This window comes from Falco naumanni, chromosome 10 (genome assembly GCF_017639655.2).
Source record: "Falco naumanni isolate bFalNau1 chromosome 10, bFalNau1.pat, whole genome shotgun sequence".
Lineage (NCBI taxonomy): Eukaryota > Metazoa > Chordata > Aves > Falconiformes > Falconidae > Falco > Falco naumanni.
The window spans coordinates 31259621-31287478 of record NC_054063.1 but is presented as its reverse complement, the minus strand read 5'-3'; the positions used below and the strand labels follow the sequence as shown (position 1 = coordinate 31287478).

Sequence of the window (27858 nt, the reverse complement as noted above, 5' to 3'; positions counted from 1 at the left end):
GATCATGCAGACTCTATTATACTTGAACACACCTAAAAAACAAATGAAGCAGCTAATAAAATAAGCTGCTTTGAGGGAAAGAAAGAACCGGTATTTTTTAATTAAATAGCTTCCAAATGGCTCTGGATATGACTCTGCAATCCAATGGCACTGGGCGGGGGGGGGGAAGCCGAAGAGGCTTACAGACTTGCCTGAAGTCTGTGATGTGACATTCCCAAACCAGGAACCTTATCACAGAATGTACAAGCATTTTGACATGGGCTTAGTTCCTTGCCCAGGTGTCCGGGTTTCATCATTTTTAATACAGGATAAACGAAATACTACTATTTTGCTTAGTCTGTAACTGGTGTGCGTGGACCCAGTGTCCCTGTCTTTGCATTTCCTCTTCCAAAGGAACAGCCCTTCACTTACTTGAAAGGATGAAGACTAGATCCCTTGTGCCGCAGTTTGCTTTTGTGTTTTGAATGGTAACTGGAAAATAAAAACAGCATTGTTGATGAACAACAGAAAGCCAGTTGCTCCGGTTCATACCGCACTACCACACTGGATCTGAAGCAGATTTAATCCAGTGTCACTTCTCCCTTCAACTGATTCATGCAGCGACGAATACAAAGCAGCCCAGCTCGGCTGGGTCAGTATCGCCGTGCGGCCGCTCTCCTTGGCACGCTCGCGCAGTGACATCTGGTGCTCCAACACGGTACTGCAATACGCATCCACACATTATTCCAGCTACAATTTTCAAATTTAGTTTTCCCCTGGTTCTCAATAGATCTGTAATTCAATGACAACACTTCTTCAAATGAATATTCACCGATCCGTTCAGATGACAAGCCCATACCACCTTCCTGTCATTCCTTCTGAATGAAAGCATTTCAATACCAGTTGTGCATCACAGGGTAGGGTTTTGCTCTCCATTGTTACCACCTAGAAGTTCCAGCAAAGCTTTTACCAAGCTGCACGGAACTGTCCCAGCGCTAGCGGCAGCCAATACGTGCTGCGGTACGGAGGGCGTAAGCAGACGTACAGATTCTAGCTGGGTGTCTCTACTGTTTTGGCTCTGTCTCCAGAAACTCTTAAAAAGATTTTGCAGCAAATTCCTTTCTGTGCAGTTTGCAAAGTTAAAAAAAGACAAAACAGCCTTAGTCAATGGCAGTAGTTTCTGACGGATGGAGTTAGTATCCACACAAATCAGCGAGGACAAACTAAGCTTAATAAATGTTATTTTCTAAACAGTACATGAAAATTCGTTAGTTGTCAGACTAAAGTTCCCTTCAAACCAAAAGAGATCTTTTAAATTATTAATGCTGCTGGGAGCTTTAATAAATCTAATCCTTATAGCAAATTAACAGAATAAGATTATTGAAGAACTATCATCAGTCAACTTTTTTATCTTGCGCAGACACCGTGTATTTCATTAACTAATCCTAAATGCTAAATCCCAGTTCAATGCAATTCTGCAAACACTTAAACATACAGAACTGAGACGATTAATTTCATTGATTTCAGTGGGATTATTCATCTTAATAATGCTACACACAAACATGCTTCCTCTGTTAGGCCTGAGGACGCAAGATTCTTTATATTTACTGTAAAACATTTAACTATAAAGATAACTTCATCTTTACATATTATATTAAATAAACTCAGTTGGTAACATCGGTTTTGAAAGCAGTGGATTAGAACAATACAAACTTTTGGGGGATTTGCCATTTAGAATTATACTGATTTCATCTGAAACACTTTCTGCTCCGGCTTCCACACGTATGGGTTGGCGTAACCCAAGAAACGGACGTTCTCCGTGTTTTTGTGATCTGTTGCTGAAGCTACGCTGCAGAATCCACATGGGGCACAACAACTACGTACCTTCCTCCAAGGATTAAAGTGTAACACTCAAAACTTCATTCCGTTCCAGCAGTGAGACAGAGCGGTACCATCCATACCCTCTCACAGAGGCTACTTAGTTGAAGCTGCTTTAGCCACAGGTAACAGCACGGCTGCCTTGTGCTTTTGAGTACATTCACCGCTTTTTTTGTGGTACTGTGGCTGCTGTACTCCTGGTGACATCTGGCTCACAGCAGCCTCAGAGATTGCTCTGTGACCACTATGGTCAGGAGAAGTTGCTCCTGGTTTCTTTCTGAACAACTTTCTCAGGGGAAAATTCTATTTGAGTTAACATTTGATTTTGAAATATTTTCTGCTGTGCTTATTGGTAGAGCAAGAGCTTTCTTGCTGCCCAGAAGGTCTCAGGTGCGCTTGAACCTTCTTCCCATGCAACGGGTGGGCTGATCCTACAGCCGTTTTGTAAATATTTAGCTGAGAACCAGCTATGCAGAGACCTTAATGCATAATCCCAGTTTTTAGTGCCTGTTGCACATAATTCACAAATCATCTGTACCAGCGAAGAAAATTATCTGGTGATGGTTTCAAAAATACAGTTATTCCTCCCCACCTGCCATAGCTGCTAAGGATTGCAGTGATTGATTGCATCCTAGAAAGAATATATCCAGCCTTGAAAAAACTGAATAGGAAGAGATTCCTTCATCTCCTCACCCAATTATTTTTTTAGATTATATATATTTAATCTATTTTTCTCTATATATGTATATACTTTACACACTATTATTTTTAAAACACATTTGTGTAACACTGTACCATACTGACAATTTGCCCTTGTGGAAAGCAAGCGTTCAGGAAAAAAACCCTGCAGCTTAAAATATTAATCTCTGGTATCTAATAGCAGCATCTTTGGTACAAGAGCATAACTAACAGGTTTATAAGCCATGTTACGTGCCCTGTTACATCACCACCACTTGACGCTAAGGCAATTAAACTCCTGCCAGCTTGTACTTCTGCTGTTCAGCTCCCCCCGAAAGCACCACACAAGGGTACATAAGTAGGCAACCACCGAACAAAAGAGGTTCTGATCTCTCCTGTGGAGACATACACCAGCTACAGTTGCACGCTACCAATAATTCCTCTGAAGTACACAAGAAGTACCTTATCTTGTTGCAATCACACTCTTCAGGTCGCTTCTTCTTCAGATGGCCTCTCACCTCCCTCAGGTTTTTTATTTTATTTTGCAAAGTTTCAATCTAAAAAAGTAAAGATACAGATTTAAAAAAAATATATAGCATGATTTAAGTTTTATTCTAACCTTTGCAAACATGTTCTCTTGCCAACAAATGCTTCCTCTTCACCACCTTCCACGACTCTCCCCACTAACAAGCTTTTTTGGCTTATCTGCCTTCCCAAAAGGAATCCTGGCTGGTACAGCTGGCTGGCTTTGGGCACTGAATGTGGAAGCGGAATGTGGCCCTGGGGGACGCAGGGAGCACGCAGCAGGGAGCACGCAGCGTCAGGTAGATAACGCTCCCGATTCCACTGTGATTTCTCCTCTTGTGCTCTACAGCACACGTGCGAGGGGAGAAAGGTTACTCAGAGGAAAAGGAAGCCCTTAAATTTCAGCCTGGGAGGAACCTGAGAAGGGGATGGGGAGGGAGCGCTCCAAAGCCCCCTCGTCAGAGCTTCTTGAAAAGCAAAGCAGCAAGGCTCCAGCCTCTTGCGTGGCAGTCTTCAGCAACGTCTGGCCACACGGGATATGGATTAGCAGTTAATTGTGCCACCCACATGGTATATTTTTAGCTGCCCCTTTTTTTTTTTTCTTTTTTTTTTTTCCCCCCCCAGTGAGTGAAACTCCTGCCTTTGTTCAGTTCAGCTCACACACGGTGTGGCCGTTTTCCACTCAGATGGGTATTACAGGCTTCTACCTCGGTTCTTTACCCAGCAGAAAAAAGCAAAGTAATCCCGTGTGAACAACAAAGTCACTGCAAAACTACCACTAGACATCAGTGACCATAAGTCTAGTGGAAGCACATGGCTGCTGAGGCACAGACAGGACAGAGGGTTCAAGAAAAATCCATGAAGAATCCAGCCCTGTGATCCTGCATCAGGAACACACCAGGACAGAAGTGAGCTCTCATTTTCCTTGGCACTCCACATAGCCTACATTTTCTGAAGAAAAACCGAAAAGAGTATGGTGATGTTGAAATGGCTCTTTTTTAATCCTAGCAGGGCTGGTAAGTTTTTCAGTATCTATCTGCCTTTCTATATGTCAATCTGCACCATAAACGGAGGCCAACAAGTTCTTACGTAGGACTTTGCTGTGAATTTGTGTAATTTGCTAAGAGCTTACAGGAGGTCCTTTCTTTATGCTTCTCTGGCATTTGTTCCACCATTATCTGGTCCTTAAAAGACTGCCTCTTTCATACACAACGTGTGTGAAGGGTTTGAGCTTATATTCTTCAGTATCAGTGACAAAAATGTTGGATGAATTTTTACAGACAAATTTCATAGGGCAAATTATCTCCAGGTTCTTCATACACACAAGCCTAAGAAAAAACAATTCAACTCCAAATTGCAAGGGTTAAGAAAAACATAAGCAAGCGAAAAAAAAAATAATTCTAGAAGCACCGAAACTAATGAAGCTCACTTTTCCTTGGGCTTATATTTGACAGTCGAAGGCTCTTTTCAAGAGCTACACTGGGGAACAGGGCTGATAGAATGTGAAAAAGATCCAAATGAAATTTTTCCCAGGATGGGGACACTTACAAGTCTTTCATTTATCTCATAAGGCTTATGACATTTTGCAGCTATCCCTTCCGTTGCAGTTCTCCCCTCCACTCAGCATCTTGTCTTGACAAACTTGAAATAACTTCATTAGCTCTGAAATACCTATTCTGAAATCAGCCAGCAAGTTCAAAAGGTTCCGGGGGGGGGGGGGGGGGGGCAGAGACACCCAGACACACACAGTCAGCATGATCCTATCAGCCCACAGAACCATGCTAAAAACACGCACTGAAAATGCATGACTTGTGATAACACCACTGACCTCGTGGTCAATATGAAGTTTATGGTCCTTCCAAGCTTGCAGTGACTTGTACAGATCTGTGTCGCACTGAACAGTATCATTCTCCAGGATATAGCACCTTGGCACAGAAAAGCAAACAACGTTTATTATAGTGGATACACACACACGGAGCAATGCGAACAGCTGGTTTTAATAACGCAGCTCCAGGAGCGATGAGAAGCCAGATTGGAAATGACATGCAGAATTCAAAAAACCAATGTTCATTCAAGAGTGTAAGAGTGTGCTGTGAGCCAGGAAAGAAGTTTGGGTTTGAGTTGCCATGGAAATTTTTCAGAAGTAGAAAAATTCAAGGACAATATTCCTACCAAGCAGAACCTGTTGACTGCCTAATTTCTGTACGTAAATCGTGCTGCACAGAGTCCTTGCTTCTTCGTTAGGCTGTCTGCATAAATAATCTCTACTAACTAGGCAAGCACTGAAAGCATTACTCAGAAGCAATTTCCCAATGCGTGATTAAGTGATACAGGGGTAGCGGCAAATATAAAGTACATCTTTATAATATCTATTACTACACCATAAAAAAAAAGAAAATAAAAAACCCAAAGAGATTTTGCCATTTTCTACAAAAAGGATACAATTTTTCAAAGATGCCTCCCTGACTTCAAAGGCAAAATACCCTCTGACAATTTCAAGTCTGTATGTTTCAGTAACTTCTAATGTGATCCAGGTTTAAATTCTTTCAAAAACAACCACACAGAAAAAAATAAGTTTATTAGGGGCCAATAAATACCACCTAGCCATTTGGGAACGCTTGTTTAAATTAAAGCAAAGTATTTTCAATACTCCTTCATTTTGTTTAAACTACCTCACTGCCGCCTTTTCTGCAAGTGTTCCTGGGGATGACTCATGAATTACACACAACCTCCCTGACAATTCCTTGTGTGGATTTGGGATGCACCCAGTAAGGCAGCAAAAGTCAATTTCACTTGTTCCAGAAGAAAAGCACAAATAGTGATTTATCGGTCCTGAAATTCACGTGGGCCAGGGTAAGAGGGCACAGTTCTCTGATGTCAGCCTAGCTGTGTCTCCTTGCAGCATCCAGTCCCTGACCCTGTAAACACAAGTCAAGCGGGAACCACAGATTTCAACAGCAGCTAACTGCCTCGTGCATGTTTACGTGAACTAGTCATTAAACAATTTCATGCACATAATCAATAATGATTGGTGGATTTCCTGATAATTCACAAGCGGAAATGGTGGCTAAACTAATTAAGTACAGTTGAAGATACATCATCAGTCCCTAGACTTGGACGCTGAGGAAAAGATTTTTAGCTCTTAAGAGTTCCCAGACAATTCCCTCGCCTCTCTCTCCATATGTTCCATTTCCCAGTGCTCCTGGTCCATCCAACTTCATTCATAATAGAGATTTTCTTTTCCTAGCACTGACCACAGGAAGCTCTGAGAGGCTGCTTTCTCCCTTAGGGCTGATTTGGTGTTTGAAAGACAAAGCAACCCGAAATTGGGACATATTCCTTCAGACAGGCCGGGTTACCCACCGCACAGCGACACTTCCATGGCAGAGCCTTTCCTGCTTCCACACAGCTGCACGCACAGCTCAGTGGAAACACACACTGAGCAGTGATCGGTGTCTCCAAAGTGCAGAAGACAAAAGCACCGCTGTAATTCTTCAGCGGCTTCATGCCCCTCTGTACGTGACAAAACTAAACCAAAACCAAAAGCTGCCGTGCAGATGAGAGTAAGAGTTTTAGTGAAGCCACACTGGGTATCCAAAAGTGACATAATACGCTCATCACAAGTTAACACATGCCTTTATGTAAAGCAGCCACTCAAGCAGCAAAAGTTTTTAGAAATATACCATGTACACCCACCTGTGAGTCACTTTTATTAGGTTAGGGGCTGTGTACTCTGCAATGCCACCAGTGCCACTGTATTCCCCCACGTCTTTATCTTCCTCCTCGCGGAGAAGCGCCCTCTGCGTCTTGTGACGTTTGGTGATGTTTCTTGGTAAGACAGGTTGGTATCCATCCTCCAAACCCAAGTTATAAACAGCTCCATCCAGCTCAACAGATACGGAACGGACAGAGCGATTCCGAACATAGCTTGGTTTGTACTCTGCACAGACCCGCGAAGGAGTAAGAGGGAGAGAAATGGCATGTTACAGTTCGGCCCTCTTTGTGGTTCGTGGAAGGAAAAACCCCAGCCCATACCGTGACGTTTGGAATTAGCTGGATGACAAACAATGCTTGTTGCAGCTGTCGTATGAGCTGCTGCTTCGTTACCTTTTGACGGGGCCGGATGGACACCTTCGGGCACGAGGGAGAGGGCAGACAACGCAGATGTGCAACGGTGGCAAAAGGGAAAGAAAATGTTCGGCATCACCTCGAGAGCAAACAGCTCATCCGAAGAGACTCTGCTCTTCCCCGCCAGAGTCACTAGATGGCAGCGAGACCTTAAAAACCAACCACGACAGTTCCCACAGCGAGACCTGGGGTCACCCTCAGAGACCACTCTCCAGGGGTTTCTGTTACCCACCGTACGATGCTCTACTGCTCGATTCCTGCAACACTTCCCTGAAGCTGTCCCAGGTATTCCCAGTGTTCAGCCTGAGCTTTTTCTCACTTTGATGCTCATTCTTCAAGGTAGGCTGCTTGATTTTTTCAGGAGGGATGAATACCTGAATCGTTACTTTTAGCCACATCTAATTCTATTCTTTGCAAAATTACTTTCCTGATGTGCAGCCCCATCAGTAACTCTCTGTAGGAAGCATCACCTGCCAGTGCTACGCACTCCCTTAGACGGTGAAAGGAACGTTTGCTCTGAATTGTCACTGCGCAGTACTGAGAAGCTCATTGATCTTTTCACCATTACTGCTTTCCAAAGTTCCCTGTCCCAGCCCAGATCCCCAGAGCTCCTACTCTGTTTGGTCTGGAATGGCACAAATACACCCTCGTTATTGAGTCTAAATCCATATCTAAACTTTGCTACTGTATGATGGGGTCCACCTCTGACCATATTTCCCGCTCACTGCCAAAACCTGCTGAGAGTCACTCATTACACTAACCCTAATCATCTCATTGCTTAAGAAAAAAAGTTGAACTGAAGTACAGCCTCTCTTCTCCCCTGTGCCTGGTGCCTGAGTTGTTGCTCTGTGTATGAGGCTTGGAGTCATCCAAGACATTACTGGAAACAACGAAGTCCCTTGGCTGCTCCGGTCACCTCTCCTTTACGCAGAGCTGAGACACACAGCACAGCTCACAAGAAGGGATTTCCTTCTGCCATCTGCTAAGGGGAAAAGGCAACCAATGTGCCAAATGAGAAGACTGATCTTTTTTGCAATCCCAAGCTCCACAGAAAAAGTCTACTTTCTCTATGGGATAATCTCCCCAGTAAAACAAGCGGGGGGGGGGGGGGGGGGGGGGAAAAGGAATGGGAGGATGGGAGGTAGAACAAACAAAATTGACAACAGAAATTCATGTCAATTCGCATGCTTTGGCATTAATGCAAAGTGATTTCTCAGAAGCCTTACATGAATTCCAAATAGATTGCAAGGTCTCAAAAGCAATTTTGCGGACTGTGGGAAGAGACATAAACATCTCCTCCCACCTGAAACTGGTCCAAGCACCATATCCCTGTCAACGCCACACACAGAAAGTAGAATACCAGCTGGATTGTCTAGCTTTGCACATTTTCCACCTGTGGTTCAAAGTTTATTGCTGATATTAAGCCAGGTGAGTCACTGCTGAAGGGGGAAAAAAAAAACAACCAAAGACCAACCCTATTTCAGGCACCCATTCAGGAAATGTTGGACTAAATGAGAAGGAAACTCCCATCTTTTCAGAAGTAGGAGGAAGTTCCAAAAAGCTACACCCTAACAATTACATTCAAAGTATAAACTCCCATTTCTTTAATTGTTCCCTCATTTCATGCTGTTAAGCTCAGCCAACTAACAATTTACCTTCCTTCCAAGTCTAATATGCCAATCCTGCCTGTTGGACCTCAGCAGATAGCTGCAGGGAACAGTCGCCTACACACGTCCCCGAAGAGTCAGAAGCCGCGAGTTACTCCCCCTTGCAGCCAAACTAACCCAGCCTTACAGCGAACAAATTGGGCTGGAGTGAGACGGCTCATGAAGGATTTTGTTTGTGCCGTGCTATCCACAGTGCTGACTCAGCGCTGTCATTAGTACCAAACTCCATTATTTTCAGAGGATATGGGTAAAATATTTAATAAGATCAATATCCATCTGTGTTGCGTTCTCCCACCTGCTAAGTGCACTGCAGGCATAAATACCAATGTCTAATTACTTAGGAGTCGATCTTCCCCCAGGTTTAGGTTTTACTCTCCAATTCATTTACTTGTGTACACAACCCACAAAACAAAGCAGCTCTAGGGCTGTTAAATACTTGGCCCAGAGCATCTGTACTCCCTTCCCCAAGTTCTGAAAGTTTGGCTTCGGTAAGCTCCGAGTGCTGGTGCCTCTCTTCCTCTGGTCTTGCAGACGCCAGCTGTCTTACAGATGGCACTGTTAAAAAGCTGCATCCCCGGGACCGAGTCTGGAAATGGAATCTGGAGCAATTTAAGCCTAAGAAACCTAACGACGTTCCCGTGCCCCACTCCTCCAGCTGTGTCTCCTTGGACCACCTGACAAGCACGCCTGTCCTCGCTGGGAGCCCGGCAGGAAGCACGCTGTTCTGCGACCGGTCTCCCCAGCCAGTCTAGAGACTCAAAACACACCCGATATTTTACAACTATTTTTTTTTTTTGGTAGCATCTCAGGTTTCAACATTGTCTAGCAAAAGCACTAACTGCAGCATCCTAAGTTATTATTCACTGACTGAAGCAAGGCAAGGGCGCGTTACTAAGCCATAACCCTCGCAACCGACACAAACACGCCCAGCCTGCAGGTTTAGATTTAACTCTTCTCACACCCTCATCACTCAAGCCTTGTTACTGATTTGGCAGCCACCACATTAATGATTTGGCACCGAGATAATTCAGAAATGATAGCTCTCTCGATAACCGAGATGACTGTAACCAACCATGAATACTGTACGGCATTTTCCCCAAAGCCGGAGCTCGGGGGGAATACTGCAGAAGGCTGACAACTCCTGGTCTTCCCTGCTGACACTCCATGTATGTATTTTGGATCCAACGGATTTTCCAGCATCGTAATGACGATGGAATAAGCCAATATGAAAGGATTCTGCTTCTACATGTGCCAGAAGGAAAACATCCACCACTACCCTCATGAATTCCTGCTTGCTATTTCCCAGTAATGTCTATGTATTTCCCAGAATTTTGTAGAGAAGAAGCATTTTCTTCTATAACACCAAAGTAAAATTAGGCACTTTGAAGTAAAATTTCTGAAAAGGATCTCAAACACCTAGAAATCTGGATAGAGGTTTACAGGTATTTTTTCCTGGGCGTTATGTACCTAGGGATTTCTACAAATCTTATTTTGAATCTGTGTCCTTAGATATTTCACAGAAGAAAAAAACCCAAACCAAAAGACTTTCTTACATCCAGTTTCTCACAACAGCCATTAAAAATTATACTTCAAATGCATTATGTTTGAAGTAACTGATGTTCAGATTTGGGTGGGTTTTCTTGATTTTTGATGTATTTTTTTTTAATAACAAAGAATGTCATTTTGCTCCAGTATTGAGACTACCTCAAAAGAAAAATGAATGACATGAAAACTGGAATAAAAGTACACTAACCCCTTTGTACACACTTCTGTTTGTTGTTTACAAATCTGTGTGGCCTCCCATCATTACTCTACACGCAGCTTAATAACTCCTTTAATCACATGCACTTGTTCATCCCAGGAGGAGATCACATTCACAGCAAGAAAAACACAATAGGCCACAACACAGCCAAAGATTTCAAGAGCTCACTATCGCTTTCAACTTTCTTCCTACTGCAAAGATTTGTTTCATCTTTCTTATAAAAATAAAAACATACTGAAGAAAATAAAGAGGACGCAGAAATGCAAACATTCCTGACACCCAAGCCCAGATATACTGAATATTAATGCTTCTGTATTTCTACATGTAAAAAGCTTTGCAGGCAATTGTGTATTTGTACACGGCCCAAATGGCACGTACATGACACGACCCTGTTTTGCAAGTGGCTTTATTCAATTTAGAAACCAGCGTTGCCTGCTAAACGCACTGGTGCGCCTGACAACGTGTCTAGACCATGCCTACATCAGAAAGTAATTATTTTATCAAAACATGTGGTGCTCCAGCCCCTCTATCAGTGATTTAGTCTGGTCTTTTAGGCCACATGTTCTCACTACACATGACTGGTTTTAATTTTTCAGAAAGACTATTTTTTTATTTTGATGAATGAATGAAAAAACGAAAGAAATTTTCAGAAAGATGTACCTCCATCAGGGTTTGCAACGCACCCGATGCACCCTAGAAACAGGGCATCCAATTTACTTTCCTGCAAATGACTGTAGGTTAGAATCCGTCAAAATTGCTCTCTGCAAATCCATCTCTATTGTGCACAACAAAAGGGAGCGATCAGGGTGTTTCCTTCAAAACTACACTGCTTCTGTGAACTAAAGCATTAATGTGTCTGAGCAGCTAGTCCAGTTTGAAACTTCTATGTTCTATTTAGCTCTTGTTCAATCTAATGACTAGCATTTCCTGGCGTTCAAGCAGGGCTGCAGTATGATCCCATGCACTCATCGAATTCTGAGCAGCAGACCCCAAAGACGCCCTCAGAAATGTGCAACCCAGCACAGACCGCACTTTATTCCAAATCTCACAAAAATGGGCATAAAACTCCAAATACGTATCGCGGGTACCCACCAGGCCACCCTCTTACTATGCACAACCCAGTAAGCCAGCCTTCTAGGTGAGCTGTTTAGAAAAATCTCGGTGTGTTACCTTGACTTGAATTACTTCGTGCTCGTTTGCATTCAACGTGTGATTTATTAGGTAAGTACACGTAAAAGAATAGCCAGCACCAAATCAAAGCGTCTATGTCAATAGGTCCGAGTTAACGTCTCCCACTGTATGGCTCACCCTGGATGCAGGCAGAGGGAAAAACAAAGCATCTGTGGAGCCAATTATTTTACCCAAGATGTGAGCAACAGGGACGTGATTGTCAAGATCCTAGCTTATGCTGCTCAAGTTTATGCCTTACGGTTTGATAAGGCATAGGATAATCTCCATCGCTTCCCAGCAGAATAGAGGGAAAAAAACACTGTTCTGACTCCTCTGCTAGAGGGAGCAACCTTCACTCTTTTTTACCTCAACCTCCTTCACACGTAAACTAAAGGTAATTATACCCTTATCCACCTCCTCTGGATGTTGTGAAAATTAGTTAATGTTTAGGAAGTGCCGATGGAAAGTACTTAAGTAAGAGTTAAGTATTATCAGATAGCATTATGTTGCCCTCGCTAAAATTGTTTTCCTCTTCTTATTTAAGTGCCTTCGATCTACTATTATTTGACTCACCGTGATTGAACTTTCTTCTTTACAACTTAAAAAAAAAGTTAATTGAACTGCAAGTTCTAGTGTTATTTAAAGATTATCTGCTGTGCCACATATTTAAACAGCAAGTATAGTTGAGTGATTTCATCCTGCAACCAATATTTTTTTTCCAACTAAAAATTAGCTTAGTAGGTACTAATCAGCTTGCAAGGCAAATATAATGGGAGAAAATCAATTTAAACTCTCTGTTTGAAGCTTGTGCCAGGTCATTATACAGAAAGACTAATCTGCTAAATAATTAAGGCTCTGTATTTGTGGAGTGAGACGAAAGAAACATTACAAGTGAATAATAATTCTCTGCTGCCATTTGCCTCTTTAATCTATAATTAGACTATGTACTTCAAATATAGATGTTAGTCTGACTAAGGTTGAACACAGAGCCAGTGAAATGGGCTTTCTGAAAAAGCACCTGATCTGTGCCAAGGAAACTAGAAAGAGAGTCATCCCCTTTGGACGTGATCTCTGGTTAAAAGTCAGCCTTGTCTCTGCTGACTGAGCACAAGGAGAGGATGTTAGAAGCAAGCAGCTTCTGTAACAAAGCACACGCATCCTTATTAAAAATAAATCACTGCAGTAATGGCTCCAAGCCTTGCAGTACCTACTGAAAACCGGAGTATCTGCTGTAAAACGGTGTTCGTGTTTCATGGCCTATGTAACGACGTGCCTACTTGCCACTTCAGGCTCTGTGCTCTGTTTCCCCGTTTTGAAAGCCATAAATACAGGACCTATTTTGGATGAAAACATTCCTCTGCCTACAGAGAAATTGTCAAATCTGATTGTCCAGTATGAGGCCCACTGTTTCACAGTTAGATACACAGTAAATATGCTGATAAAACTCAATGCCCGTGAAAATCAGGACAATTACTCATGTTAGTGAGCAAACTCCTAACAGTTTCTGAGGCAGAGACGGAAGATACAGTGGATTTGCTTACTTTTCTTGGAGAAGAGTTTCTTTCTCCTTCCCACGTGGCTCAGCTTGTATTCATTCTCTTCACAATTGCAGTCTTCACTATTCCTGCTGTAATACTTGGGCAAAATATTGGAGGTGCCTTTGCTGTTGCCTGCAGCTGCCAAGTTTGCCATTCCCTTGCATTTGTGTAGCTTCAGCTTTCCACTGGCATCTTCCACACACTGCCATTTCTGGAAGAAAAATTTGGTCATTAAAACTCTGTCCCAACTGTGCTTTGTCTAACAGCCAGCTCCAGCAATCTATCAGAGATTCCTCGGTGTAGGAAGCTGGGGCTCATCTATCACTTACTACCGAAACAGATTTTTCTGTAATCTTCCATTTTCAGACAAAACAGGAACTCTTTGGAACGCTCTCGCATTTGTTTCTGATTTTGTTTCTTGGAGGCAGAACAATGGGGATTTCTTCACAAAATCAGTACTACAGCTAAAAGCATGGAGGTGACAACTTTCAGAAGCAAAGCTACGGCATAAGCCAAGGCCCTTCATGCCTTATCCACGGGTCTGAAAAGAATCCTTGCCTACCAGCCAGTATTTGGCAGGCTGGCAGGAATCTACGCCACCAATACACCATTAAACCAGCACCAAGCTCCGGGCCTGCATATCCATCTTCAGCTCCTTTCCATACTCTACAAGAAGGGAAAAAGTTTTTCAGAGGAGTTTCTTTCTCTTTCCTAGTTCAAATGCCTGATGGTGGGGAGATTTTATCCAAGTTGTGGATTCCTTTACTGTAAAGATCTGGTTTGAGCTGGTTATCTGGACTCATTCTACAGTCAAAGAAGAGGAACAGTGACTTCCAGGGTATAATTTGCTTCATCCTAAGGTGGCTGTACAAAAGGGATAAAAAGGACCACCCTGCAGAAGTGCCGTTTCTCTTCACTAACCTTTAAAAGGGTCAGTAGGATTGGATCAGCTATGGAAGTCTGTAGTTACAATGAGTTTATCCTCATCTTGAGTGCTTCTCAATAGCTTTTCCCATTCAAACACCCTTGGGCTTGACGAGCAATGGCGAGCTGCACTGGATGCCTGTGAGGTGAGAATCCCCTGCCTCTTCCACCCAAACTAGAGAAAAATCTCATCTCTAACCTCCGGTTCCTTCTGTTACTCAAAACCTGAAGCAACTTGCTTATAGCTGCCTTTGTGCTGCTCTCAGAGCGGTGCCAAGGGCAAGGGAGCTTAGCCACCTTCGAACTGGCACAGGAGTTTTACCTGCTTTCCAGATACATCACAAAATCATCTCACCTACTCCTTTATTTACCAACACACCACTTGCTCCAAAGCAAGGCTCTGTGATACGTAAAAAACCCTCACAGTAGCGTTGCTACTGCTTTAAATAGAGCCTCTCGGAAACACCAGCTTTTTGCTGAGTCTTCAGAGGCGTTCCTCTTTTTCCCCATTACAAAATCCTAAGCCTGTGCCTCCAGGACTCACTGGAATATTGATAATTTTCCAAATAAAAGAACAGAAAGAAAAACAGCAGCAGCTCCCAAGTGAGATGATTTTTTTACAGCAGCCCGCAGCTTTACGAGGGAGATTCAGTCACTCCAGCTCCCACAGAGAGGTACGCCCAGGCAAGGACAACAAAGCCTACATTTTCCACTGAAATTCACTCCATTGTTTGCATGGCAGTGAATTAAGAAAACAGTATCACTGTGCTTTTATAATACAGAATTTAACAGGAGTCAGAAGTGAACTGGACAGTTACAGTGGGTTTATCTATGTCCACGGCAGATCTTCTCATTTACAACGATCAGAGTTTTATGATGTGTCCACCTATTTCCTCAGACAACTGGAGGCCAAGTCTCCAAGACTGTAATTACTTCTTACATGCCCATATTGCACCCAACCTCCTGTGCAATCCATGTCTTGCCCTGATGCAGATAAAGCTGGCTAAACGTTCAGCACCAGAAATCATGGGAAATTTAATGATACTGACAATAAGACACTTGAATCAGACATCTTTGCATGACTGTCTTCATCTGTGAAGCAGGACACATTTACCTAGTCGAGGTGTAGAACAAAAATAACCCTTGAAGAATAAATCGCTGAGGCTTAATTTTATTACTATTTTTTATAAATGCCTGACATTGATTGATGCACAGACTGAGGTCTGAAGTAAAAGTTATTTTACTGGAATAAGCAATGGGTACTTTCACAATGAAAAAAAGGATGGGAAAATATTTGTTGCCGTTTCCCATTTCAATTCATCTGAATCTCATTCTTGAAAATGTATGAACAAACTGCATTTTCTGCTCAGTAGAGCTCTATGCTGTAGGTGTGTAATACATGAAAAATGAAGATTCAACAGAGGGCAAGTTAAATGCTATGATGAGAACTACTGTAAATAAGTGCTCTGATGTGTGGCCCAAAAATATTTTTTCTCTATTTCTTTCATCTCCTGTCAAGAAAGTGATGCTCATTTTTCCCCTCCAGGTGAACTGGAAAAAATCCTTTAATTTTTGGTGCAGTTTAAATCTTTCCAAGGCAGCTGTATGCTACAGTGAAAACATCTTAAAGACTTTGCTGGAAGGGCACATTGTATGCATTAACAGGCCCACTGCTGAACAACTGCAGTGCAGAACTACATAAATGACTTTAGAAGCAAACACTGAACACATGGGGGTGGAGGCAGGAAGGGAAGTCTCAAGCTTTTCCTTTTTTCCCAGAACACATAGAGACACATGTGTGAATATGTCTGGGATTCAACAGCTTACGCTTGGTCTGCTTGTAGGTACAAATGCAAATTCTCCAGGTCAGTATCACGGCTGTATCAGTTGCAGTCGTTTCCACAGGATGCTTTCAAACTTAGGGGGAAAAGACAGTAATTGCAAGGAAACTGGGAAAACCTCTGCCTGACAGTCAAGAAACTTTAAACATTGCAAATTCTGGCATTTTTAATTGGTTTCTGGTGCACAGCATACCATCATGCAGAAACCTGTGTCAAAACCTGGAAGCAACTGAAATATTTTATAAGAGGTAATCACTTAAATAATTAAATCCCTATATGAAGAACTCTAGAGTGCCCCAGAGATACTTTGGCTCACAGGTACAAATGATAACCTCCAGCAGCAAAACATAATTACATATAAATAGAGGATTAACTCAGCCAGTCAAGAAAACAAAGTGCCTTTAGCTCACCATTTGCCCTCAACTTTTCAGGTCTTTTCTTCATTAGGCCAAAAGACGTGTCCTTGATTCAAGTTCTATAGCTTGTAGCATCTCAAAAGAGCTAAGTCCTGAAAAGGACTAACACACACTACAAGTCAGTGGAAGACCCAGAATCTTCATCTCAACTCGTATCAAAACTCTCAAGGAAGAACCTTTCTTTCCTCCTGCAAAGCCTTGCAGAACAGCTACTCAGCCATCAAATAAACGGCTTTTGCAATATGTCCTGAAGTCCATCAAGCTCACGTTGTGCAAAACTTTCCAGACACCTCATTTAATCATCAAAGCTGTTCCAGCTGGAGATTTCCCACCACCTTCAGGCAGGCCAAGTTAGCTGCTGTGCTTGTGCTTTCTGCCACCTACTGTGCTGGGCTTGTTCTAACACTTCTGCTCCATCCTCTACCCTGCCTCCCACTGCACAACACATGCTACCCAGCTATTTGTCTGCAAAGCAGAAGAGTCTGGGCTTTAGTTTAATGGAGAAATTAGTGCTACTGAACAGAAATCTTGTCCAAAGGTACACTGTGAAGGCATAAAAAAAAAGACAGTTTGTAACATATATTCTCCCCTCCAGCCCAAACTACCTGCCATGTGTACCAACAAGAGTAAATTAAGACCTCAATATCTATGAAACACGAGTTTTAACAGCAGCAGTTGTAGACTGAACAGATGCCCTGTTTCCCTCCAGTAATACTATTCACCTTGAACATGCAAATGACCCCCGAGCAGAAAAAGACATGTTATATTTTTCTGTGTGTCAAAACCCCATTATTTCCTTCACAGCCCCTATCACCATGAAGTGTTTTTTGCATTATTGTGCATCAACGCCTTCTAACTGCCACAGCAATCACAGATGTTAATTCAATGTCATTACTTGAGGCTCCAATCAGAAATAAATAGTCATGACCTTCCCAGCAGGATTTTTTCCTGCAATTCACTCATTACCCTCAGTGAATCTCGCTCAGCTGACATTGTTTTATTTGGGGGAAAAGGGCTGATTGCACAAGCCTGCCTAAGAAAAGATTCCAGTTGAAACATACAGCTTTCAGAGCTCAGCCCTAAATCATCATGCTGTGTCACATCAGCTCCTCTTTTTGTTAAGCGGAAGAGATTCCGTTCCCTTTTACAGAGAAGTGAAAAGTGAAACTGTCTGATCAGTTAGCTGCCAGCAAGGCTCCCTCCCTAACAGTTTTAGGAATACAGGCTCTAGGAATCAAAGTTTATACACGATAATAAAGTCCTGCCCCTGCCAGCAACCTGACAAAAACACTTCAGCAATATCCATCGTCTTTGGTGGATGCAGATGCCTTCTGAACCCCACCCTTGCCGCCACACTGGATGGTGAGCTAGAAACAAACTGCCTTAATGGCTAGAAATATTCCAAGTTCCAGTCTAAATTGATTTATGAGTAGTCAGGATACATTTTCTTTCTTGTATGAAACAGTACAGTTACAGTTTAGTTAGCATGAAAGGGTTGAAGCTTCAGTTTAGTTCTTCTTTGCTGTGATTTGCTCCGTGTGTTATTTTTTATTTGGCTAATGAGGACAAAACAGCGAAATCTAGAGAGAGACGCAAGCCCCATCGCCACAAGAGGTAGTTCTACTGCTTTTGCTGGCAGCTTGTCCTACTGCTCAGATGTTGCAGGTTTCAGGAAACAATGTGAATTTCCCATTGTTTGTCTCATACACATTACTACTCTGTTCTTGCGGACTGAAAATAATTGGCTCATGTCTTCTGTATAACATCTCTTAGATCCATGCAGACAGATTCCTCTCTCCTCAGCTATTTTTTTGACTGAATTTGCCCAGTTCCTTAGCTCTTCCTGACAGGCATTATCTTCTTAATCTTCGAACATTTTGTTGTTCCCCCTCCCCATACCTTCTTCCGATTTACCCACTGGCAAAGGATGAATCTGGTTTTGTCTATTTCTTATCATCAGTACATAAATAACCCTGTCTGCTCTCCATTCTAGCTGGACATCGTTTCATTACACTGACTCACAATTTTTGGAGATTTGGACCTCTGGGCACTCAGCTCAATTTCAGTTGTCACACGCTACACATCACTCAAACCTTAAAATTGTAAGATGGATGAACAAGTCATTGACAGAAAATTTGAAGGGCTTTTTAATGCCACAAACTGTAGCCGAAGTGAGGCAGGTGGGACAATCAACTAGCATGCAAATGAAAAATCTGGTGTTCAGCTAAATTTAAGATTACAATTATACAATTCATTTATTATTAATATATATATTATCAATGTATCAAATGGTCCCAGCTGCTGTGTTAGTACTGCAGAAGCTAAGCAGTGACAGCCCAAGCAGAAATTACATTAGCGGTGGAGAAAAAAACCCAGCAGCACCAAAAGGGGAATTGATTTGTCCGAGGTCCCCCATCGAGTCCCTAACGGTTCCCAGACAGCAGCCAGTCTCCTGACCACCAGCTCATCGTCTTTTGAACTAAACTACACTGCTACTCCTATCGGGGTATTTGAAAAATCTGGGGGTTTTATTAGATGTTGGTATTGATTTTGGCAAGCTACCTGCAACAACCACTACTGTAATGACAAGGAGTTTAAAAATCTCAATTAACAAGAGATGCAAATTTCTTGGTTTTGTAAAGCAACAACAAGCAAAAAGACATCCTAAGTAAAATAGCCTCTGGATATCATTATAGGCTATTTCTGGCTAAAGAAGGAAAACAGTTTTGTTAATTATAATTCCTGATAAAGAATACAATCCTTGAGTAACAGCCTTAATAAATCATCATGGTTTTAATTTTCATGGTTTGTTGCCTCTTAATTTTATCAGTTTGAGGGCTGATAAAATTTTTAATGTATGAAGTTATCAACAAGTCATTTCTTGTTGCAATCACAGATTAAGAACCTGATCCCGAAAGTTGCTGAGCACGTGCAACTCACACTGGAATTCAGGAACGCTAAAGACCTCCTAAAGAGCTATTAAAATTACCTGGACTCTAGCTGGCTTGATATGCTTCCCTTATCAACAGAACCTAAATTCTTTAGTAACCTCAGGATAACTCTGCTAGGCACAGAAGAACCAGACAACCACAAAAGACAGATCAGAAACTTTCTTCCCAGTTTTAAAAGAAATTCCTTATAAAACCTGACTTAGTTTTCTAGGTCTGGCTAACATAAGTTCAAGACACATTGCCCTCAGGAGGAGAAAATGCACGTGATTTTTTCTACAACTCCACCCCTGGCACTAAGCAATAGCTAATAATGATTATGGTGGCCAGACCATGATCTAGAGATATCACTTATGAACTGCTGCTGGAAAGCACACATTGATCAGAATAGTTTTCATTGCTGCCATGCCATCCTATGAGAACTGGGGGGACCAACTGAGCAAGTGACATGCTTTTACTTCAGGTATCTTCATGCCAGTTACAAAAAGAATATCCCTTCGTAACCCTGGTACAGCACAAAGCACATCTAAAAGAAACAAAGTGCATTTTTTTTCATTTTGAATGTTCTCCTGTGAAAACTGTCATATAAAATGCTATTTTTAATGCTATTTAACTGCAAATTCTACTTGTATCAGGTTTGCACATAAACAGAGCTTTGAAAATAAAAAAGACTTGAAAAGGAAATAGTGTGAACTCGGACAACTATTTTTCTTCAAGAGTTAGCAATATTATTGTATGATGCCAGGTCCTGCTAAAGACAAAATTAGTATTTAAAATTATTTTTTTTTCACATGTACAGCATAGATTCCCTGCAGCAATCAGCAATGCTGCAGGTATTGCATGCTTAACAAATGTGCACAAAGTTGGCAAATGACTTAAAGGGAGATTTTGTGCAGCTGTTGTTATGATACTGTGGAGTTGCTGGGAATACTCTACAGAGCGATGCTGATATCATAATTGGCTTCCACAAAAGCACATTAATGCAGGCCGCCAGATAAAAGTGGGTCAGCTTCCACTTACCAGCCCGTTTAGAATGAAAGGCCGAACTACACTGAAGAGAAAAAATTTGTGTGGAAGCCATTAGGTACTAGGATAAATGTTTTTTATTTCATGTGGGAAGAAAGAGCTCATCTCTTTTAAATCCTTGAATATAAATGCTGAGCTGCTCTTTCATCTGAGCCTACAGTCACCCATTGTTGGATGCAAATAACTAACACAGACCAAACCCTACTAACTGAAAAAGAAAACATGGCAACACACAGATTCCCATTGCACTCAGAAGAATTTACATATATTAGTGTTGCCAAAAAAAAAAAAAATTCCCACATAATGGACTCTGAAATAAGGTTTAAACAGCGTGAATAGCCTCATCTCCATGATCCTGGTGCTCTCTTATCAAAACGATTATAGGTCAAGGAGGGTGACAGATTTGCAAAGGAACAGCATTTTGTGGTGATGGAACTATATTCACAAACTTGCATGCTCACAAAGCAGAATTTCAAATTCTCCATCTCGCTTTCAAAGCTTTCTTTACCTCTCCTTTACTCTAAGCTCTGTCCTTGTCTCTTACATTCACTCGCCTTCTGAGTCTCTGTCCTCCATTTGTGCTTCTCGCCTCCTGCTCACATTTTAGGTTCCCTGGCACTGCTCAGACTTCTCTATGCATGGAACAGCAGGTCCCCTAAACTTGCTTAAGCCAAAAGAAAGAATCCCAATGACTTTAGCAAGCTTTCACCTAATTCTGACCCAGAATTCTCTTCATCTTTGCATCAGGCTGTGAGAATTCACCTTTTGCACTAACACTCCAGATACTGTTAAATGCACAATAAAAAAGTGTCCTGCAGGATCAGGAGACGTTTGCTATAATAACCACTGTATCATAAACTACCCCAAGGCAGCTGTATGTTATTCATTTGGGCTCATTCTACTTATTATGCAGAGCTGTGAACAGCACCAGCAAACAGACAACACCCATTTGCCATTTGAGAAGTTAGTCTTGCTTCACTCTGAAAAGACTTTTGGGTGCACCCATATTTAGACACAATTTATCCTCATAAGCACATTCATCTCCCACTATTCCTGCTGTCTAGACAGACTGCTAGGACATATTCTCTAGAGCAGGGGTTAGATGGATTGAGACTCCCTTGAGAGCCCTTCCCAGGCTCTAATTGACTTGATTGTTAAGCAATTTTTCCTGATGTCCAACTTAAATTTCTTTTTTGCTCAATTTCATCCTATCACTTCCAATTACATCTGACTGAATTGTTCAAAACAATTCTTCTCCTCTGTCTCTTGACAATGAGGATGCAGCACATGCATCTCTTATTAGCACACCTTCACTTCAGAACTTATTGGCAATTCAGAGTACGGAGTTGACATTTTATGCCCACTTCTTACAGATGTCAAAGATATTTTATTATCCATGGAAGAAAACATAAGCCTGTGAATGCGTGTAGACAATACAGAGCCTTCCTCCTTTCTTCCATAACTGAGACATGTGGTAATTAGTGTAAGAAAGCCTGAATGTAGCTGAGTTACCTTATGCAAAGAGACAGCTTCAGTGACAACACGGACTTGGAAAGTTTCTCTTCCCCTCTGTTCTTACAACAATGTTCAAAATAATTGGGAAGATGAAGACAAAAGGAAGAAGTTGAAAGATCTCTCAAAGGGAAAATACTGATGGAAAAACTGTGTTTCCCCAAACTACTTACTGGACGATGTAGCAGAAACAATGACTCTTCCCCCAGTTTCTCAAAGACAACTACAAATTCAAAAAACAACAGCTTGCTCCCACCCATTGAAATTTCAGCTCAAGACATCTGAAGACAATAAACTACTGCACAAACTACCTCTTTAAGTTCAGTATTTTTAGGAAGAACAGGATGTTGTAACCTCTCTGTATGCTAAATGTGACAAAGAAGCCACGGGAGGAAAACAGCATCTGGAAAATGCTTACACATATAAATTGGATCCGAACACCTAAGGAGCAACAGACTCATTTCACAGGTGCGCTGAACTACAGGCAGGAGCCCCCAGTGTGCCCAGGTGGCCAAGAGGCCAACAGCAGCCTGGCTGGTGTCCCCAGCAGTGTGGCCAGCAGGACCAGGGCAGCGATCGTCCCGCTGTGCTCGGCACTGGTGAGGCTGCACTGCGAGTCCTGTGTCCGGCTCTGGGCCCCTCGCTGCGGGAGGGACGTGGAGGGGCTGGAGCGTGTCCAGAGATGGGAACGGGGCTGGGGAAGGGGCCGGGGCACCAGTCTGATGGGGGGCGGCTGGGGGAGCTCAGCCTGGAGAGGAGGGGGCTCGGGGGGGGACCTGATCGCTCCGTACAACCGCCTGACAGGGGCTGTAGGCAGGGGGGTTGGTCTCTGCTCCCAGGTAACAGCCGATGGGACAAGAAGAAACTGCCTCAGGTCGCACCAGGGGAGGTTTAGATTGGGTATTAGGAAAAATTTCTTCACCAAAAGGTTGTCCAGCTTTGGCGCAGGCTGCCCAGGGAGGTGGTGGAGTCACCATTCCTGGAGGTGTTTAAAACCCACAGAGATGCGGCACTTAGGGACATGGTTCGGTGATGGACTTGGCAGTCCTGGGTTAATGGTTAGACTTGACGATCTCAAAGGTCTTTCCCAACCTAAGTGATTCTGTGATTCTTTTACATAACTTAGATCTAAAGTGAACATACTTTTGTCTCTGCCCAGAGCAGTTATGTAACGAGACAGATGACAGTCGGTGAGCTCTGTGCCCATACACACGGAGTGCCGGTAGCCATAACTACACGTGTGTTTCCAGAGTGTGTTTTTGTTAAGAGATATACTGAGTTCACAGAATGTTAGTTTCCTGTTATTGTACATCATTCCAAACAACAAAATGAGTTAAATTAAGAATTCAAAGCAAAGCAAGCTGTATGTATTTGGAGGAGGCCAATCTGTTACGCTCGTTGTAGTTTCTCTTCACTAATGAATCCCAAACCACGTAATATGTGGGGAACAACATGTCACAACAGCCTAGGCAGTTCTCTTAAGAGTATTCAGGAATCGATACAGAGGCACTTGAATCAGCAATTTCCTGACTGACAGTCAATCTCTTAAACGCTGTAGCACGGTTTTGAGCAAAGGCCACAGAGTGAGCCGTTTGATTTATCAGCTGGCATTGACGACTAGTTGAAGGACATTGTCACCGTTAAGGTGTAAAGCTTAGCCCAACTACAACTGCTTACTTCCAGCCAGGGGTACAACGCCTTACCTGGCCAAGCTGTTCACAAGCTGTTTGATACTCAGCTCGCTGACAGAGGTCTTTCACACGCTGGTATTTGGGTAGAAAGTTTTCTTCTTGGGCATCTACCTTCTCATTTTCCCTCTTATGCAGCAGTTTACTGGAAAAGAAAAGAAAAAAGGAAGATTTATTTTTTGTATTAATATTAATTCCAAGATATACGTATGGTTTGCTGAAAAGGCTCAGAGGAGTAGGGTACCTGCCAAGTCCACAGCAGCACTGGTGGCCAAAACTTAACACTCCAGTAAAAACTAGTGATTATCGTCATCTCTGGTAACACACAAGTTATTCATATGCTCTCAGGAAGCATATAAAAACATACAACACCAAGACAGCGTGTTTCATGTCCGATTGGCAGGCAATAACAGTCAATATAAAGAGACCATATCCTCCTCACCCCACAGGGCTGCACGCTGCAAACCCTTCATGCGCCGTGTTAAGTACGAAGGCAGAGGCATAGAGGGAATGGCCAGCAGATGAACATGCAGAGAGGAAGAATTATTCATACCCCCACGATACAAGCAGGAGGGTGGGGGGCAGCAGCTGAAAGAAAAATGGGATGCCTTTCCATCTCTCAATCCAAGTAAAACTCCCCCTCCCCCACCCCACCAGCACATTTATGCAGGCTGTAGGCAAAGGCCATACATTCCTTCCTATCACACAATCACTGCCATTAGGCATACTCCAGCCGTGTCCCTGCTGGCACAGCTAAATGGCCTGTGGTAGAGTGCTGCTTTGGCTTTAGCTATTCAGCATCCTTCTATTTAAAAAAGGCTGGGCTTTGTGATTAACACTTTCCTTACCCTCTTTCCACTAGGAACGAGTCTCTCCACACCTTCATCTTTTTCTTTAAATGGAACCTAGGAGGAAACAAGGAGAGGAAGAAGCAGTTCCTCTCAAACCAGTAATGAATTTATGCCCCAGTTTTCTCTCCCACCCCTAGTCAGAGAAGCAGCATTACATCACACTGCATAAGGGGACATCGTGCTTTATGGAACAGGCACATGTGCCTCTCCAGTGCAAATCATGCACAAACACAGGACAGATCTGTTCTCACAGGGACAAAATCAACAGATTCACACAGTAAAACTATTTCAACGTAAGCATGTTTAAGGCACAGCCGATTATCTGAATTGTCCTCAATCAGAAAGGATCGCAAATTAAATCAGGATTTCCTGACTTCACTCTGGGCTCTTAACCTGCACAGTACCCACAAAGTATCCTATTCTAAAGCAGCTGCTCCTTTCCCCCTCTCCCTCCACCCAACTACTTGTAAAGCAAATCACCTTCTTCCCTTTTTCTGCTGATTTTCTCTAGCAAGCCTCCAGCCTAATTCTCTTTCTCAGTCTTTTTCCAATGAAAGTATTGACAAAAGGTCTTAAACAATAACTGTGCAATTCTGAGTGCCTGCCTGTCCTTATATTATAGTCTGATACACAACCAACCTCTTCAACTCAATTATTCTACAATTTATTCAATATGAAATGCTTTGCTACAAATGATGCCACAGAGACATTTCAAATCTATAACTCATATAGCTAAAGACCTTCATGTTAGCCCTCTCACTGCTACACAGATAACACTTAGTATACCCAGATACCCTATATGCCATGCAGCTAGTATATGAACCTGACAAAATGAAAATAAGTCAGTCAGTCACTTATTGCCAAATAGTCTCTAGACCTTCCAGTGAATTATGTATTCATATGGATGGTAATTTTATTTTATTTTCCTTTAAATTTGCTGCATGTTGCTGAATACTTGCTCAGTCTCCTGTAAACACACATGCATGTTTTTACACACACATTTGCATTTCTTACCTATTTACTGGTCTCTCAGAGTCCAGAAGCTTTAGAATGGATTTACCATCCATATCAGATGGAATATCCAATCCAGCAATATCTAGAATTGTAGGCGCAAGATCAATATTCAACACGATGTGAGGATTCCTGAAAAAACATTTATGAGAACCTGGTTTAAAGTCTATGCAATGATAGCAAGCAACTCCAGCTCTTCCACAGAGACCAGGGATTTGAAAAGAGTCAGTTTGTGACATCTGCCAAGAAGAGGACACAATCCAACTCCTTTCCGTGAAGGGAATTAAAATGTAGAAGATAGATAAGTTGCATAACCTCAAGAGTGACTAATATGAAAATTTAAAACTTTAGAACAGATCGTTTTTGAGAAAGCAAAGTAGTTCATAAGGCAAAGCTAGTTAATTATTGCAAAAGAGGGTTCAAAAGTCTTTCAAAACATGAGAAAGCATTAGAAAAACTCCTTGGGTATCTTACAGAATCAAAGTGTCTGCCAAATATGCTGATGACTTTATTAAAAAGTAGATTTGGCAGGTAGCACATGCTTTATCTGTTTCAAGATACGGTACAGAAAGAAGTACCTCAGCTCATACCACAGCAAGCATGCTCTGAACAGAACATGAGGGGAAACACATTGCTAGACACTACAGTGTAGAGTGTGAAACAAGAAAAGGAAAGGGATCAGGAAAGAAAAAGCAAAGAGAAAGCAGTTATGGAGAAAAAAAGAAAGAAAAGAGAGAGAAAAAATAAAGTAAAAGCTTTAATTGAAATAATACCAATCTTCCCAAAGTGCACGGTTACCCATTCTGCAAACACTCAGAAACAGCCATGCCCTGTTACTTCGCAGAGTCAGGCATACGCTCCTCAGCCCCCACAGTTACCAGGACAATATCTGAACTCAAAGTGACTTCAAATTTGGTTAAAACATTGGCATCAACTCCTGAGTAGCACAGACAGCCCCTATCCCCAGATCCCTTGAGCTGCCACAGCTCAATATGAGGAAGTTCATGGATCAGAGCATCTAGCTGCACAGCCCAGCAGTCTGTAGCTAAATGAACAGCCACATTTTCTAAACACGTGACCTGGTTTTACTGTGGGTCTGGTTTTGCAGAAAGGTCTTCAGTTGATGTGGAAGCTCACAAACTTCTTTCAACTATGTCTATGACAGTGTTGTGTAATTACTCACAGTATTACATATATACCTACTGTTTATCAGCTGTGTACTATTTCTTTTCCTCATTTCTTGAAAAAAATAAACAAGGAAGATAATTTCTTAAAAGTAGGGGGGAAAAAAAGAAAGTGAGCACACTGCTATAGACGCAGTCTTCTATAGCACTGAACATAAAGAATCGCTGTGCTATGATCTGTGGGCACAAAGGAAGGATAGGACCAGATGGGCTGCTCTACGTGTCAGTGCAGAATTCTAGCTCAAAATACAGGAGAGAAGAAAGCTGCTAAATTCACACTAATTAATGAGACACCATTTAAAAACTGCTACATTTTTGAGCGAGCAAACAGGCACTGACAAGAGCATGGATGATGAATTAAATTGATGTACCTAATTTGATTTTAATTACTAATAATTATGGTGTAGCATATTTGATAATAGAAATGAGAGCTTAGTAATGACTTGCTACAGTGACTGCTATTAAATCTTCGTTGGTATCAAAAGGGAGTCATGACAATTACTCTGCAGGAAAAACATAAGGTTCACACAAAACATGGATGATTGAAGTTCCACCGTTTAAAGAAAATCAGGCTGAAAGGGAGGATCAATTTATTATCTGATATATACTCCCCCTCCAAGGTATTTCATCCTATTCTTCCTATTTGTTGTACTGCGATGGGCTCTGTTCTGTTAGACTTTGCCAGGCTGACTCCTCTGATTCTAAAAGAAGTACTTTTTCATCTTCAGAAGCCACTGCAAAATAAAATTCAGTGGGAAGGTTTCACAGTTTTTACATATCTCTGGGTGTAAAGATCCTTGAGCTAGAACAGGCGGGGTGGCTGGTCTCTAGCATGGCACGTTGCAGAAAAACCATCTCAGTCCACTCGTGCCATAGTAGCATTGCTTCTCCCTTAAGACCAAAAGCTGCAGTCAAAGGGGAAGACAGAATGTCCTTAGAAGGCCATTCCAGCTCACTTGAAATTCTGTGCTGCTGCAGACAAACCTCTTTCCGTACTGAGGTGATGTTTAAACCCACCTGAGGAATCCCTCCCCTGCTCTTTAGAGAAGTAATATTGTTTATTACACATGCATAAGTGCTGTAAATAAATTAGACACACAGTGCAATTACCGACAGAGTTTAACATTTTTGT

At 42.2% G+C, this 27858-nt stretch overlaps 1 protein-coding gene across 14 annotated transcripts in view; it reads right to left on the bottom strand.

The window, feature by feature from the left end:
* SULF2 (sulfatase 2) overlaps positions 1-27858 on the bottom strand; it is a 162600-nt gene that overhangs the window by 6622 nt on the left and 128120 nt on the right. For all 14 annotated transcript variants that reach the window (XR_005829991.1, XM_040609313.1, XM_040609314.1 and 11 more), the window contains 8 exons: positions 25546-25674; positions 24529-24585; positions 23696-23825; positions 13329-13536; positions 6757-7000; positions 4889-4985; positions 2998-3092; positions 412-471 (listed from right to left, as the gene is read on the bottom strand). Coding sequence is in view for 13 of the 14 variants with exons in the window: in XM_040609313.1 (XP_040465247.1) it covers positions 412-471; positions 2998-3092; positions 4889-4985; positions 6757-7000; positions 13329-13536; positions 23696-23825; positions 24529-24585; positions 25546-25674 (1020 nt within the window). In the remaining variant the exon portion in view is untranslated. The remainder of the gene's footprint in view (positions 1-411; positions 472-2997; positions 3093-4888; positions 4986-6756; positions 7001-13328; positions 13537-23695; positions 23826-24528; positions 24586-25545; positions 25675-27858) is intronic.